At 33.6% G+C, this 16,934-nt stretch overlaps 1 protein-coding gene across 2 annotated transcripts in view; it reads right to left on the bottom strand.

Moving 5' to 3' along the window:
* LOC143444137 (transmembrane protein 131-like) overlaps positions 1 to 16,934 on the bottom strand; it is a 22,953-nt gene extending 6,019 nt beyond the window's left edge. Inside the window, exons 1-25 of one of the 2 annotated variants that reach the window (XM_076943268.1) lie at positions 14,259 to 16,934; positions 13,710 to 13,777; positions 12,213 to 12,256; positions 11,872 to 11,937; positions 10,778 to 10,901; positions 10,506 to 10,619; positions 9,738 to 9,860; positions 9,537 to 9,617; positions 8,153 to 8,303; positions 7,684 to 7,740; positions 6,936 to 7,106; positions 6,643 to 6,751; positions 6,134 to 6,290; positions 5,836 to 6,033; positions 5,446 to 5,550; positions 3,678 to 3,788; positions 3,016 to 3,120; positions 2,814 to 2,900; positions 2,593 to 2,690; positions 2,267 to 2,427; positions 1,967 to 2,084; positions 1,589 to 1,724; positions 1,310 to 1,492; positions 873 to 1,039; positions 495 to 637 (exon numbers count right to left, since the gene is read on the bottom strand). In XM_076943268.1, the coding sequence (XP_076799383.1) occupies positions 495 to 637; positions 873 to 1,039; positions 1,310 to 1,492; positions 1,589 to 1,724; positions 1,967 to 2,084; positions 2,267 to 2,427; positions 2,593 to 2,690; positions 2,814 to 2,900; positions 3,016 to 3,120; positions 3,678 to 3,788; positions 5,446 to 5,550; positions 5,836 to 6,033; positions 6,134 to 6,290; positions 6,643 to 6,751; positions 6,936 to 7,106; positions 7,684 to 7,740; positions 8,153 to 8,303; positions 9,537 to 9,617; positions 9,738 to 9,860; positions 10,506 to 10,619; positions 10,778 to 10,901; positions 11,872 to 11,937; positions 12,213 to 12,256; positions 13,710 to 13,777; positions 14,259 to 14,391 (3,010 nt within the window). In that variant the 5' untranslated portion in view covers positions 14,392 to 16,934. The remainder of the gene's footprint in view (positions 1 to 494; positions 638 to 872; positions 1,040 to 1,309; positions 1,493 to 1,588; positions 1,725 to 1,966; positions 2,085 to 2,266; positions 2,428 to 2,592; positions 2,691 to 2,813; positions 2,901 to 3,015; positions 3,121 to 3,677; positions 3,789 to 5,445; positions 5,551 to 5,835; positions 6,034 to 6,133; positions 6,291 to 6,642; positions 6,752 to 6,935; positions 7,107 to 7,683; positions 7,741 to 8,152; positions 8,304 to 9,536; positions 9,618 to 9,737; positions 9,861 to 10,505; positions 10,620 to 10,777; positions 10,902 to 11,871; positions 11,938 to 12,212; positions 12,257 to 13,709; positions 13,778 to 14,258) is intronic. The other variant, XM_076943269.1, reaches the window with a different exon arrangement.

The following is a 16,934-nucleotide window of genomic DNA, read 5'->3' as shown; positions in this document are numbered from 1 at the left end:
TACTTACACACATCGAAAACACCGGTAACTATTAACTGCCGGTAGATTACTATTATACAATGCCAGTGCTATAGGTAGGCTTTTTAAGTTGTTGCACAAGATTATGCTGGAATAAATGGCGGCAGCGGACCAACACCACCGGAGAAAATCAATGCTACTGACAAAACTGGGTTGTGTACACTGTACAGGGTAAATCAATGAATTTGTGCCTAATCCGGTTGTGGGATATTCCACTGCGGCGTATCATGATTCATAGAATATTGGAGAAACTATGTACAGTATAAACAAAAATCGTACTTTTATTGTTTTTAAAGACATGCATTATGTACTGCCTGGGATAATGCAAAGATGCATAAACGAAGCGGTTCAAACTTATAAACACAATCCTTAAATTTATTTAAATTTCGAAGTTTTATCATTGTTTTCAGGTCATGCCAAAATTTGGCAGTTTCAGTGGTTTACATTTTTAGTCCACCTCCATGGTTTTCACTTACTGCTGCAATCTTGCAAGAGGGGTTCACTGAGCTTGAACCTGAGCGATTCGGTCGGAATGTTGGACAGCTTTCCGCCGAGTTTTAACTCCTCTCTCACTCCTCGGCCGCTGACCAACACTGTGTCTAGCACAGTTAGGTTATTCCTGCCGCATTATAAGAGTAAGTTACTTAGTAGTTAGAAAGTAATTTAAGTAACATTAAGCGCAGTGTTATTATATCAGAAATCATTATAAAACAAAGGTGATACGATTCAGAAGAAAAAATGTTTGAGGTCGCAAGCAATTTGCAACAAGGACTAATACAAAAACTACATAAAAGTTTTCCTCTGGTCACTCAGGTACAAATACTTTGATATATAAAAATGTCGTAATTCCTTACCTCAACAGTATTAGAGTCGACGCCATTACGTCTTTAACTGGGGAGAACTTGACATCTATCTCTTGCTTCTGCCCGGGATTAAGAAAGACGTTTAAACAGGAACGATTCGTTTTTCCATTCAACGTATATTCCAACCACATCATCTGTGATGAACTATCTTGCATCGACTAGAAAATGTAAAATTATCGTTTAAACATCAAATATAAGGTTCAACTGGTGAAAAATAAAACTTTATTTTCTGCCAGTTCTGTTTTTGTTTTTCACCAGTTAAGCCTTATATTTGATGATTACTATGCCTGGTGGCAACCATAGTATAATTATTATCGTTTAGAGTTATTCAAAAAGTTATAATCGGACAAGTTTCGTGCAAGTATACCGTATATTGTTAAATTCGTATGTGATTGCCCAAATGCAAAGGCATACTGACAAATGCTTACTGAATTTGGTGGAAGAGAAATGTTAAACACAGTGGTGTCGTTTGTAATGAAGTTATCCACTTCAAGTAAATGCGACATGTTTAGAGCGTTTAAAATGGTATTTGGTTGCGGATAGATAGATATTGGCATGATTTGTAGAATAACTGGAACATCGGAAGGATTGTGCAAAATAAATTGTGACGTCTGAAAAAAATAGTAACAAAATTGATTAGTATGGTGGTAGCTGTTTAGTGTTTGTACTTAGGTTAACTCTGAATGGCTTAACTTGATTATACTAACCGTTGCCTTTCCAACGTGTGTTAAAGAAAATTCAAATTCTGATTCTTCGAGCAATGACGGCCAGTACAGCTTGGCTGTGGTTTCAATAAACAAATTTTGAACCAGGTTTGTGCTGATTTCAAATTTTGTGCTAATTCTGAAAATTAAAGGAAGAAAATACATTGCTTTTTATAATTTCATATCATAGAAAGAATATTATAACAACGTGCACAGATAATTTAATTCTTATCTAATTTCTAATCATATGTTGAATTACAGCTATAAGTAAAACTAATTAACACCATTTAAATTCATGAGTGGCCGTTTACAACAGATGTTAGATAAAGTTAGCTGATAAAAACAACGCCTTAAAAAGAACATGTTATCAAAGCATCATACTTTGTAATATTATTCTGTTGAATGCTTCTCCAACGCTCAGTGAGAGTTTTGTAAAGTTTCACATCAACATCTGGGGCTTCTTTCCCCAAGTTCAATGTGGTCAACCAGTGATGTCCCACTAAAACATTAAGACCAATAAAATAATAGACCAAACAGATTGAAAATATCAACAGAGAATATATCAGCTGAACAAAATTTCAGTAGAAAACAAAACAAACCTTTGAGCTTAAAATAAACAGTGATGTAATCAGGAAATAACAAAACAAAATTTTGTGGTATTCTTCATAGTGAGCAAGGTACCTGTAGTTGAGGTAGGCAAGCCAACATAACATCGATCTGGCTTGCAATCTTGTCTTGCATCGAAATAAACTTTTCCTACTTTTAATTCTTTTCCCGGTTCCAGCTGGATCCCGACATTCTTCAGTTTTCTGTGAATTGATGTTTCATCTTGTTTAAGTGAACTATAAAATGAAACTTAACTGCGGTTGTTCTTGTATTTTTATAAACATAAAGCAGTTTATAGTAATAAACAACCAGCAATAATACTATGCTATTTGCCATGTAAACTATATTCACAGTTTTGATAATTATTTATAGTAGGTTACATTAAATTGAAAAAAGCAAACCTGTAGAAAAACTTTTTATCTGAACAACTAATTGTTTCCATTGATGCGGTCTGTGCAAAGGAACTTGAAATGCTAACAGGCAGATGAACAGTCATACCCTGAAAATGAAAACAACGCAGCGGATTAAATGGAGTTCAAAACATCTAATAACAGTTGTATGTATGTTGAACAACTAGAGCAGCTGACATGGGTTGTGGAGGTGTCTTGCAACATGTACTTACTGGAAATGAAGGGCGGAACTTAAAAGTAGGTGGCTTCACACTCAAGGAACCTATGGCAACCCGGGCCTTCAGGGGAATTTCAAGAGTCTATTATTATAATTCAACTATAAATATTTTGAAGTAACTGGACAAGTATTTTGACAACTACCTTAAAAAATAATAATGACCAACAATTTTTAACCGATTATCCTAAGTGTCTTGCCTCGTATGTTGTGAAGATATTAAATGAACCTTTTAAATCAGATTCAGTTTTGGGAGCGGATAAAATTACTTCAAATACAATGCAGGAATCTGCAGGAAGAATTATCTAAACAAAGAATAAGACGAACAGTTAAAAGTAGAAAACTTGATGTAAACATCAACAACATAACCAGAGTTTAATGCCTGGGCTCATAGCAAACTTACAGTAGCAATTAGACAGTTAAAACATTTTCGCCAAAGTATCAGATATACAGTACAATTTATAAATTTCTGGAACTGTAATGCCTAGCAACACTATCATGTAAGCATTTCTTATTTCTGGAAATGGATAACAGAAAACCTGGGTGACAGTCAGAACAAGACACTTGAAATTTGAAAACCAATCTTTAATAAAATTTCTTTCTTGCAACAGTAAGAATAAACAGAAACATTTGTAATTAAAAGCATTGATCTCAAAGGATGGATAGTAAAAACAGACTCATCAATGGCCTACAGTGAACAAATATTCATGGTATGCCCATAACGCCTATAACATAGTATGGGACTAATGTGAGTAATGTTGACTTGTGTAATAAGCTAGCAATCACCAACCGTGACAACATATTAATTCAATCAATAAAACAACATACACAACATATGGTAAGAAGTGAGAATAATACATACATTTTGAAACTGTGACTTGACAATGGGCTGCACCTCTTCATTGTTTTTAGTAAGTGATATCGCAGTGACTTCCACCCCTTTTAATGTGCTGTTGCAATCCAATACAGGTACCTGTTTAAATGAAAGAGGTGAAAAAGGGAATCTACCAATGTCACAACTATGCCATAGAGAGTTTCTGAAACAATGTATACATGTATCATTTATAATTACATAGCACAAGGCTAATCGAATCAAGTATACAATCGCACTCATATGAAGACCTGACAGGGAACGACTTATACTTATGCTATACTAATAATCCCTCATTGCTTGATTCTGAAATGGATGTGTATTCCTATATTTGGCTTCAGTAATAGTTTAAATGTAATGTAGAGCTGTACGGGAAAATCAACTTCATGGAAAGACAAAAATAAAATTTCTCAGCATTTACTGTGGGCCCATAATTAAAAACCAAAGCAGTCCAAATTGAACAAATGTAAAATGGTTTAGGCAACTTTGTTTTTCAAGATATGAATCGCTGTTGGTGCATATGTCTAATACTACTAGTTATGCTTCCAACACCAGATCTAATAGAATTATAATTGTCTTTGATAATTATTAATTTTTCACAAAAACTATAATTCACAATTAAACTTTTGACTCGGAAAAAATTTTAATACACCTTTTTCTTGGTATACCATAACCATGATATTGTTTACGCAACTCTGTAAAACCAAAAGGCATTTCCAATGCAGCCATATGACAATTACACTTTTTTCTTAATTGTTTTAAATTGGAAGTTTGTCAATCACCACAAAATTTATGATCTACCGGTATTTTATAATAATTACAATCATGTTGTGTTTAAAACAAAGTGAATAAATCCTAATGAGCTAAACATGCATAATGCATGCCATACTTACTCAAGATAAATATTAAAGTAATGACTTATGTGGTGGAAACATTTATCAGAGAATAAATTTTTAATTAAACTTGTTTATTTAAAGGTATGGTAACACGAGTATTTTGGGTATCAGCTATATGTGTATTGCACAAAAATAAGCAATTATTTCATAATTATTATATTATTTCCATCAGAATCTGTTCAGTGTAAATGGAAATAAAGAGCCTGATAAGTCTTAATTGATGAAAGTTTAGAGTCCATTCATACAGATGTAACAGAACTAAAACAGGAAAAACTGACCTTAGAAGGGAATTAATTGGCACTACTACGTAGGATACAAGAATCTCTTCCAATATAAATAGAACTGCACAGGAAAAACAAAAATCACCGCAATGATTTTTGGCAGTGTGGATACGGTGATGGCAAATTTTACAGAATGATGGAAGAATATTTAACTCATAAATAGTAGTCATAGAATCAAAAATGAATAATTTATTTCAGTTAAACTGTACCGAAAAGACACCATAAACTGATGTATTATATCCATGTGGGCTGTGGTTTAAGGTAATGGCCACTGCTATGGTTGTTTAATATTTCTTACAAAGTATACACACATAATTTCAGTGAAATAGTTTCATTTCAACAACTAATGAACAAAGTTGGTGATTGCAAAATGGTTTTCATATGCCAATGCTGCATATACCAATATCAGTCAATCTCCCAAGGGAAATTTGCTATCCCCATACCTGTTTTAAAACCAAGTATTGCAAGTAAACACAAGAAGCAGTAGATCACATAAGCTAGTTTGAGTAAAACTGGATAGGCCAAAAGATAATATACTCACAGTTACAAATCTTCTCAAAAATGGAAGTATTGATCTCTTACCTGCAAAGGATTGTGATTGTAAATTGCCAATAATAACTGGCGTTTGTCTAATGTCCCCATTATACCAAAATCCAATTCAGTTAAATGACCATGTTGGATTTTGTACTGCAAAAGGAATACTTGCTGTAAAACTTGCAAGTTGCAATAGAGCCTGACCAAAATTTTCAAGTTAATCTTCTAAGGTTAGTTTGGTTATGCCTATATATATTACTAACAAACAGTACAAACAGCGATAGCAGATTCACAAAGTATTAATATGAAAGCAAACTTGACTGCAGCAAAATATTTACACATATGACGCCGTAAGTAATTCATAGGCATATAGACAGAACTAATTCACAAGTTTATGAAAACTACTACGCAATTGCCAAACAATGATAATAACTTTACCGTTAATAAGCCAGTAAATGTGTGAAGGGGAAGTGAAAACGTAGATGCATTCGTATGAAGGACAAGATGATGGGTGGTGTCAACAACGTCTATTAAGTTACCTCGCAGAGACAAAAATGCATGTGGCATGCATTGAACCGTAAAGCATGTAACCGTAGCTTCAGTAGGTATCAGGCAAGGTGAAGTAAAATTCGCTATCTGCGAAGGCAGGTTTGTTTTCATGTAACTACTGTTTCTTACGTGTTGTGTCTCTCAATAATGTTTTACAATTATAAGGAAATGATTGGATTACACTCACTTTATAAAAAGAATTCACATCGCCAGGAAGTTCCAATTTGTGCAAAATAATAGGAAAGTCAAATGTGTTTGTGAGGGAAATGTTCTGTTTCACCATTTTTGAAGTTCCTTTTTGTGGAATATGAAAAAATGTTGCCGGTTCATCATATCCAAGAGTTCTACATATTCAAAATAATTAGGACTTGTTAATACATTGCTTGATCAACCAAGTACTACATAAAACGTTGTAAAAAATTCAAACAGATATTGGAATGGTGTGCATCAGCTGCAGAACAATGCACTTCTTTATGCCTATCAATCATATGCAAAATACTCGGTTAGAGCATCAGGCAATTGGCCAATACTGGACGAGCATATAAGCTTCCTGTAAGTGTAAGATAAAGCAACGCGCCACCCATGCAAAACATTTAGTATAAATAAAGACACATCCTTCATAAAAAGCCTAAGGCCTACTACGCTTCAAATACGCATTTTAATTCATTTAGAATTAAGGTGTAATTATATTCCTACCCATTCAAAATGTTAGTTTGGTAAGGTATATAAAGCTTGGCATAACTTTTCTCCTTTGTACGAACAATAATTGTGCCGCTCTGTTGATCAACTCTATTAGCACTTTTTACTGCAACAAAAACACTTTTGAAAACAAATGCACGACAGATTTTTAACATCTAATTTTATTATTTGAATAACATAGGATGTATGTTTTAATTTTTGTAAAAAATTATCAACAATACAATTTACTATTTGTGAAAGTACGAGTATCAAGCACAGCAAACATTTAGCTACAAAAGTAAACAACTTACCATTAAAAGAGATATTCGCAACTCTAGTAAAAACTGCTTCTGATGGTTTTAATCTAATGGGTTTAAAATCAATCTTTAAAGCAAGGTTTTCGTGCTGCGTGGTTACTGACATTATTTGAACTTCTTTGGAACCAGAGTTTAGTAAAAAGAGATTTAAAACCTTTGGTTTGTCTGCAAGAAACATAAAAATGTCTCATAACAACGGTACACTGGTATATTGCAGAAGAAATCCTACACAGCATACTGTACAGCCAGAATTAATACGGCCCAAAAAAACAAATTGCATTATAGACCATCATTATTATGAAAATAGTACGGTATTTGTATTGTGATCACAGAATGCTTCACTATAGTCTTTTAGGAAACCTAACAACAAATGTCCTCAAATGAAATTACTGTTATAGAAAGCTGTTTAGGACAAAAAAAAGCACATCTACTTCACCAATACCTTGTAAATTTTTGCAAGGCTAGGCAATATGAATAAGTCCCCTTAACAATATAAGCCAGCTTGGTCCAACCGAAATACTTAGTTAAGTCAAAAACGATTAAACTTTTTTTCATTCATTAGGGCTCATTAATTTTTTCAAAATTAAGACTAATGATTGTCATCATATCGGCATATCTAACAAGAAAAACCTTCACTGGGACACACAAAACCCCGAGTTTAGCTGCATATAGCCTATGGCCCAGGCTAACGTTGGACAAAGCTGGTATAAATAATCAATAAAATAAGCATATCAAGACATACCTTGTGTACGCAGAGTGCCAAAATCTAACATTTCAAGTGATGAATAGATGCCAGGAGCTGTAAAATAATATTGGATTGCAACAAACATAATAGTACACATTTACTGCCCATATACATTACGAAGCTTCTTATAAAAAACGCTGGCACTAAATTTATATAAAATGTCAGGCACAATATCAAATACCGGCAAAGAAAATCATGAAATGTCATAAAGGAAAAGTTTGTTGAATCGATTCAATATATGCGCTTTATTGGGGGATTACACATGTCAGAATGATTTTGAATAGTTCATGTGTTACGAGTTGCTATCCTCCTGGTGAGAAAGGCTATTCCATGATCAAGAACAAACAGTAGGACAGTTAACCATATTGACACAATAAAGCAGCAGTCTGCTACTACTGATGCTGTATATATATAAACTGCTTGGCAAACAGTATTAGTTTGTAGACACTGAAGTGTAGAAGCTTACTTGATGAGACTTCAACCTCCACTGGTAATATCAAATACTGAGTTATATCAGTGTGGTTGGTTTTAATGCGAATAAATGCTGTGTGATTGTCGGCAACCTGACCCAAGAAACTAGCTTGAACCAGTGATTTCGTTTCATATGGTGGAATCTCCTAAACACATGCAGCATTCAAATTAAACATCTACATAATCAAAAAACAACCAAATATTAATGACATTAGACAGTTTTAAAATTGAAAGAAGTAAAATGTTCCTTTAAAATTGGTTAAGTTGGTTCAAGTAAAAAGCAATTAGTATGGCCATATGTGTCAGAGAAATATTGCATTGATGACACAAGTCTAATTACATGGATACAATCATTGCAATTCGAAAATCAACCTTGCCATGGGCAAACAATGAAAGTAGACAAGATTACTGAACCTGTTAAGTAAGAAGTTATATGTTTGTACACATACAAAATGTGATGACTGTATTTCATCTACTGTCCATTCATCATCAGTTAACAGACATGAGATAAAATAAAAAACAAACATACCCTGTAGATAGCATAACTTATTAAACCTCCTGTAATAGTTTATATTCAGTCAGATATTGGACAACTGATAAAGCATTTTTAATGTATACTGTCTAAATATCATTATAGTGACTTGTATTTAAGTAGTTAAAAAAGAGCAGCTGGCATATGGGAAATAACAATAAGTGGCAAATGAAGTCAAATCCACACTATAAAAGAGTCAATAAGTTAAAATAACACAGTATCTGGCAACACCCAGGCAAGGTAAGTAGAGCATAACATGTTTTCTTCAATGAACTAAATCTTTGCACATCAAGTAGAATTAACATGTCCTCAGGGCAATCTTTATCGCCTTTTCCATATATAGTAAAATCATCAAACTCCAAACACTAATGCGATTAAAGAATTCACTATGAGATAATGATAAGATAAGGTTGGCAACATATCTTAATTGTAGATTAATAACCATAATCCTGTTGTCTTAGGTACAATTTAGTTTCGCAAAATTGGCAGATATTTAAGTTGGTGAAAGCACGACGAAACATGGACAAACACGACAAACATGTAAACAATGCATGGCTTAATTAACCTGGTCATTTTTTTCAAATGCAAATCTTTTTGTACAACAAATTTATTTCCACAAAATAGATGTATAACCCTATTGTTTGAAGATTACATAAGATTAATAAAACAATTCAAACTTCTACATAAATACTAATTTGGTTGCTATGCCATTTAACAGTAGACCAATAACAAAACAAGCCACTTCGAATGATCTTTTATTGTTTGGATATGTTAAATATAATACATTAGCAAATTTACCCTAGGTTATTTATTTATATATTTGTGTACAGTATTGAGGTAAGATTACCCAAACTAGTTTGCTAGCTTCATTTACGCCAGTTGGCAATTGCAGATGAAGATATCCACTTGAAGTATAAACCTCTGTCACCTGCAAAATCAGAATAATATCACGAAATTACCATGCAAGTGCTTAGGGAGATGTTTGTCTTGCAAACAAAAATGTTTCATTGATATTAAAACTGTTGGTTTTCTAAAATAGTTAGCTTACTTGTAAGGGCATGCCCGTTGGATTATGCATGCTAATTAGTGGTGAAAAAGTGCTGTTTACAGAGACTTTGGCACCCAAATAAGAACGTAGTCGATAAGGGTTGGGGGTTCCTACACCAAACACCTACAAATAATAAAGAAAATGTTTTCTGTATATATACATATTAGGACATACAAACTTTGAAATAAGGAAAACAGTAAAAATCATACCGAAACATAACAAAATACCACAACAATAAATATGCATCTGGAAGAAGCTTACTGCTATTTCTTTTGCACTAGAGTCCATTGGTTCAACAGGAAGTTGTTTTAAAATTGTATAAGAGCTAAAATATGTATTTTATTAACAAACTCTACTATGGCTGTGTCCACAATTTAGAAAGCACCACTTTATCCAACTTCTTAAGAGCATTTGGAAGTTTTATTGTCATTATACTTATAAAATGTCTACATTTATTACATCATATACTCTTCTAACAACATATCGCTAGCACGTGATAATGAAGAAACAACTATTGCGGTTTTTGAAGTGGAGATGAGTAATTAATTGATGGACACTAAAAAAGCAGCGAGACTTCTTGTGGATAACAACGTTTAAGAAACTGACTGACAAACTCAGGCATCCATTTGTGAAAGAAATTTGATAGTCTGACAAAATCAATAAAACGCTTTTGTGTGGAAAAAGAGAATAAGATGGCTACTCAAGACTGCTACAGAAGTTTTATGGTAACTCTCAAACCTAGTGAAGGATATTACAAACACCACTTGCCTGATATGAAAATGTACCAACAGCGGTTCCAATAAATAATGTGTTTTCAACATTTCCAACCACCCTTGCTAAAAATACAACTTCAAATGACGTATTACTGTTTGGTGCAACCACCTGAACATAAAAACACTAGAATAAATGACAGGCGGCATACACAAAGGCATTGCACAAAGTTAAATTTGATTTAAGGTAATAACAGAAGAACTGACTAAAAATAATTTTAGGTAGAATTTGAAGTATTTTAATTAAATTTAATCAAGAAATTAATTTACCTTTTCATCAAAAAATGAAGAATGAAAATGAGACGTCCTTGCTGATATCGCATTTAACATTAATGATTTTGTTTTACTTGGGTTATAAATACGAACAATGCGCATGTTAGGAATTCCAATAGGTCTGCAAAACAAGCGTAAACCACAATGTTTAATATTTTTTTTGAAAACCAGAAAAAATGTCTAACCAGTTACTACAGGGGTCAGGAACTTTTTTGGATTAGGGAGCCATGAAAGCTCTATATTTTTAATTGTATTTCCGTTAGAGCCATATAATATTTTTCAACACCTAATGCAACTAACGTGTGCATTTTCTCTTCACTTCTTACTGTAAATGCGACTTACAATTACAGAAAAAGTTTTATTCGTAACAATCATGAGCCTAAGAAATGCCAGCTTAGATTTATCTGCGAGCCAGATGACGTCGTCAAAAGAGCCAAATCTGGCTCGAGAACATAGGTTCCCGACCTCTGAGTTACAACATGATAATAATATTTAGTAAAGGATTTTGCTGGAGAGCTATTTTAACAAAAGCTCTTTAGAACATACGCCACCATGAATTACATATGACAGCTTATTAGTTTCACTTACAGCTTCAGTTCTATTCTTTCAAATAATAAAATTGGTTTCAGTAAAACAAACTCTAATAACATCAAAAATCTTCAGCTAACAACGGATTGATGTTATTGTATTAGGTTTTATTCAATGTAATACACTATACGCTAAGTGTTATCATTTAAGGTGTGTGGGTAGAAGTAAATAGATAGACCAAACAAACCCATAACCACAATCATTCATGGAAAGGATTACAATTGAACATGGTTAACTTAAAAGCTATTCAGCTTTCATTCCTTTCAAACATTAATGTTTCCAAACCTTTTCAAACACCTTTGGTCCTTTGACACAGATATTTAAATTAGGTATCCCTAACCCTAGTTTTGTTTGATACTTTTATTGTTATTACACACATTCCTTTTTCATCAGCGAGCTCTGTTTTGGGTAAGTTTAATAACCTAAATTAAACTAGACTAGGGTTACCTAAACTAGACTTACACATAATAATATCAGCTACAAAGTAAAAAACTTTCACTTACTGAGTATCAAAATCTAAAAATGGTGGTTCAAATCGAATGACATCTGCTTGTGAAGATACGACTTGCCTGCAAGTTGAAAATATGAGGTGCAATGAATGACATTTATTTGAATAAAAATAATAATCTGACTGGGCTGATGAACAAGGTAGTATTTAAAACTTGCAATGCCTACCCTAACCACCTATATTTATAACAAGGGTAAAATTATTTACATACAGAACACATTTTATAACTTTTTTAAACATTAATCTCATACAACAACCTGAAATGCTAACATTATACATGATATTGTAAATAATAAACTGCTAATCTAGTAGTCATACGTTATATACAACACTTACTTGGGATCCAAATATGCTGTGCCAGTATTCGGCTCCACGTTCCCCTATAACACACAAAATGCAATTACAAATTCTTATATTATATTAATCACGCATGCATACAAGTTATCAAAATACTATACAAAAGTCGATGTCCAATTTAGCAATAACCAAAAGCGTTTGCCAACAAAATGAAAGTAAATTTGGCAAGCAATATAATAGTATTATACAAGTGGAAAAGGTTTCTATCTTTCTTACAGAATCATTGAGTCTATAATTAACATTGAAATACAATCCAAGAATTGCAGAGCAAAGAATAAGCAATGGTACCATGAGCTAGAAAATAATGAGCTCACGATAACTGTAAAGACAATTTAGCAACAAACATTGTTTACAAAACAAAACATAGATTCTGTTTGTTCTAAAACATTCCTGTAGGCATGAGCAAGACACATTTCCAATATGACTCTGCTAAACGTAGTAGTAGTAGTAGTAGTAAGACAACACCACTACTATTACAATAAGCAAGCAATGTGAAAGGTAGTAAAACATAATTGGAGATTAGGCAAAAATAGGGATCATGCAGTGTAAAGCAAAGTAGGCTATTGCATTTATAAACGACGTAAATATAAATATCAATAATAAATGACTCATGCTGCACAAATGATTTACTAATCTCTGTCATATGTTACAATAGTCAAAGAAATACTGAAGAACAAGGACAGACACCACACACATAACCTTCCAGACAAAACTTAGCTGCACAAATGTAGAGAGGAAGAGGAGAGAGAGAGAAAATTTATTTCAAAGTAAAAATTAAACTATCTCAATACAATTTAACACAATTGATTGGTGTTGGGAAAAGAAAAGACCTCCTGGTCATATGACATAGACTTTAAAACAAGGACTCGCTACACAGATTTATTAGAATAACGATGTACAACTAAGAACAATTTGCATGAAGATCCATACACATATGCAAATTGCAGCTAAGCAAACTTTACAACTTATAACATAGTGCAACAGAATTATACAACAACCTTACCACATATAAGTTAGAAATTATTATGCACGTTGGATGTATATCCCATATGCTTTCCTAAGACACACACACATTTTTATATATCCTGTATTTAAGCATTTAAATAATATCTACATGCTGGCTGCATTGATATAATACGTACATGGCAGGTGGATTTTGTTAGTATATACCGAACTAAGCGATAATTGGGATACATTATGGGCTCTCAATACATTAGAGTGCATATGATCATATAAAACAGACAATTAACTGAAAAAAAGCAATTGAACATTGGGGTATAACCCAGTATATAGTAAATTATAGTACAAGAAAACAAAATATAAGATGGCACTCTAGGGTTAACTTTTATTTTTAATTCTTCTGCATGAGATTTCGCAGGTATAAACTTGCTTCATCAGATGTAGTAAGAGATGACCAATCATAACTTAGTGGACATTACTGCAAGCTATCTCTATAGAGATAAAAACAATGTATACCTCGTGGGTGGAAAATACGTTGGTGCCATGAATAATCCCATCTGCCGATATACTCGACTGTGTATATCCTGAAAAAGATTATACTTAAATATATTAAATACAAAATTGACTTGATCCAGTGTGTTTTACTATCATTAAAGGTTTTTCTTAATAAACATCCATCGCAAAAGAAACTTTTGATTAACAATTTTAGTGAAAACTACGACATCGCTACTCATCAAATTAAATGATGAAATAGATATGTTAGGTTTTAAACAAATAGGTATTGCTGCGGAGAATTATGGTTCATAAACAAGCTTAACTAACAGTTATGAGCATTGAAGGTTAACACTGCAGAAGGAAAACATACAGCAGGGAAACAATTGTAAAATTAAGAATTCAAAAGAATGGATGTCATAATTATAAAAGGCATTAATACATTTAAGTAAAGAAAAAATGAATATATGCGCCAACACCTCCTCGAGCGAGTTGTTATATGAATACGGCGACCACGAGGTCAAGGAAACCAAGCCGGCTTCATCTATTTCTTAAATAGCGTTAAGTGCTTACCTTGCGCAGCGATGCAGCTAACATTTTGATAAAAGACAATAACTTGAAACACTGTCACCATACATCGGCAATAGTTTCGTTCATTTTCATGTTTAACTTGCTTCTGTCTACAATAAAAATTTCGGTTCGCCATGCTTCTTATATTCAGCCCAGCCCTCGTTCTGTTAAATAAAGTTCTGCGCTCAGGACAAGAATCAGCCGTTAGCCTCACGTTGCACTCGCACACACGTGCCTAGTAACATGCGTCGTTCCTGCGTGTCGCTTGTCGTTCATACACGCGAGACGACGCCTTCAGCTGTCAACAGTAGAGTAGGCTATGTTTTCTTCACCATTGTTTGATTTCTTTCGAGCTTACCTCTCCCTCTATGTCTAGGTTTTATATTTGGCTCAAAAGACGCCGAAAATACACCACGAAAGAGCTTATTAAGAAGAAACACTATAAATCAGTAAACCAGAGATGATTGTGGAGTGTTTGCAGAATTGCAAATTCGGAACAAATTGTTGTTTAGCGGCAATACTTTATTTTGTGCTGTTTGTTTTTATTAGTTTATTTTGTATTTAATACTGTTTTAGGCTCCTTACTATCATTCAAAAGGCAGGAACTATTGGCTACGCACATGGGGGAGCACGTGTTGAAAAGGGCTGCCATGTAACCTTGCCTACGTCACGAGAGACTGACTCAGAAACAAATTGAAATAAAGCAACCTATTATTCATTTTGACGAACTTGTTTGAAAGAACAACGACCGTGTTGACAAATTACACGCTTCGTGCTTTCGACTAATAGGTTAATAAAATGTCTTCGCAATTCTTGGTAGTGACCTATTGGCTATTGCAAATAGATAAAATAAGTTATTAGGAATCGCAAATAGTAAAGTAGGCTACTAAATATAGAGAAATGAAATGACAATATCATATTTATAGTAGGTAAACCTAATATTTTTCTTATAGTAACGAGTTCAATTGCAAAGTTACCAAATCACCTGGAAATAGCAGAAACTGTTTTTGTTTGAGTCTTTTGAGTTTATTGATATTTAGCTTACATTTACGGCGAAATATTAATTGCAGTTTTCTTATCTAAATTCTCGTAGATTTGATTGCACCAACATTGCCCGCTGATGACGTAATGCACAGTTTGTTCAACTTAGATGAAAATGGCCGCCCATATTACTTTCATCATAGAATTAAGATCAACACAAAAACAAACCAAAAACATTGCAATAAAGGAGAAGAGAACTTATTGCTTTAGTGAAATTATTCAGGCCATTCTGAACTTATTCCAGTAGCGATAGCATTCCGTCCTTGATATAAAAACGCATCTCCAGGCAAGATTATAGAAAAAATATGTTCATAAGTTGAATATTAACCACAAACAACGTTCCTGCCGAAACCTCTTTCGACGCACATTTAAGGCCAACAATCTGAAGGCAAATAAACTTGTTTGGTTTTGAAGAAAATAATGCGATTTTTGTGTAACCTTATCCTTCGTTTCTGTTAAAGGGCGGAAAGGTCGCGGTGCGGCAGCTATAACCTAGCAGGTCTTCGTAAAACAACAAAAATACTTGCTAAATTTTTGCTTCTACATGCTCTGTTTTAAGTTAACTGTTTCATAACATCATATTCATTCCGTCACTTTTTGTATTTCCTGGTTGTACTGTCTTGATTGCTTAAGCTTATAGCGGCAAACAACTTTCTGCAGGCTTGTCAATGCATATTACCACGCTGTGTTAAATCACTTACTGAAACAGCAGCAGTAGCAACTGTAGTACTACATAGGCTATAGCTTCTAGTTCCGCCAACGTGATGTGTTGATAAGCACGTTATAGCTAAAGTAAGCTGAAGCCGTTGTTTATGACCAGTATACAAGAAAAAATTGGAATACGCCAGCAAAACTTTTTCCCGTCACAAACCGTTATATTTTAAAAGTTAAGTATCCCATACTATACAACTCAAACCTACATTTCTAAGTCCAATTTAACGCTAAAGGAACTTGAAGTCTCGGCATAACTCTCTATTTTCTAATAGTTCAACAGCGTGATCTATGTTGGGCAAATTTGTTACTTCCTTTTCCTATTAATCAAGCCTCACGACTTTACGTACGAGTTTATAGTTTTAAAAGAGTAAATGGTCGATGATTTGAAAAAATGCTTCGCAAATTCTAAAAACGCACCAAAACTTTGGGTAGGTTAAACAGACATATACAGTACAGGTAGTTGAATATACACAGCTTCGGCAGCAAACATTTTCGCAATCATACTTTAACTAGCCTACTTTCTACTTAATATGCCAAAATTGCTACAGCCGCTCCACATGTTCCCAAAAGTTATTCCGTTTGCGACAGCTCTGTGCTTTCAAACATCTATTGAGTCCTGTTGTTACGGGGCAGTGCCAACGAATTGTTTTGGTCATCTCATTTTACTCAAGATATTTCAACCCTTCGTTAAAAAAAAGGATCGAAATAAGCTCTTTGTTTATATTTACAACGGAAAAGCTATCTTATACCGGTCCTTAACATAGCTTGCAGTCTGAAATAGCAACAGTTCGATAAACCATATAAGTTTCATAACGTTCTTTATGTTATGATTTCGACAAATCACATACGTTCAAATCTAAATCCAGTAAGTTATACACTATTTCGAAATCGTTCGTAAGATGTTTACCATGCATAAACTGATAC

The sequence above is a fragment of the Clavelina lepadiformis genome, chromosome 1 (assembly GCF_947623445.1).
Source record: "Clavelina lepadiformis chromosome 1, kaClaLepa1.1, whole genome shotgun sequence".
Classification (NCBI taxonomy): Eukaryota; Metazoa; Chordata; class Ascidiacea; order Aplousobranchia; family Clavelinidae; genus Clavelina; species Clavelina lepadiformis.
Note: the sequence above shows the minus strand (reverse complement) of the source record. Positions and strands in the feature narration are given on the sequence as shown.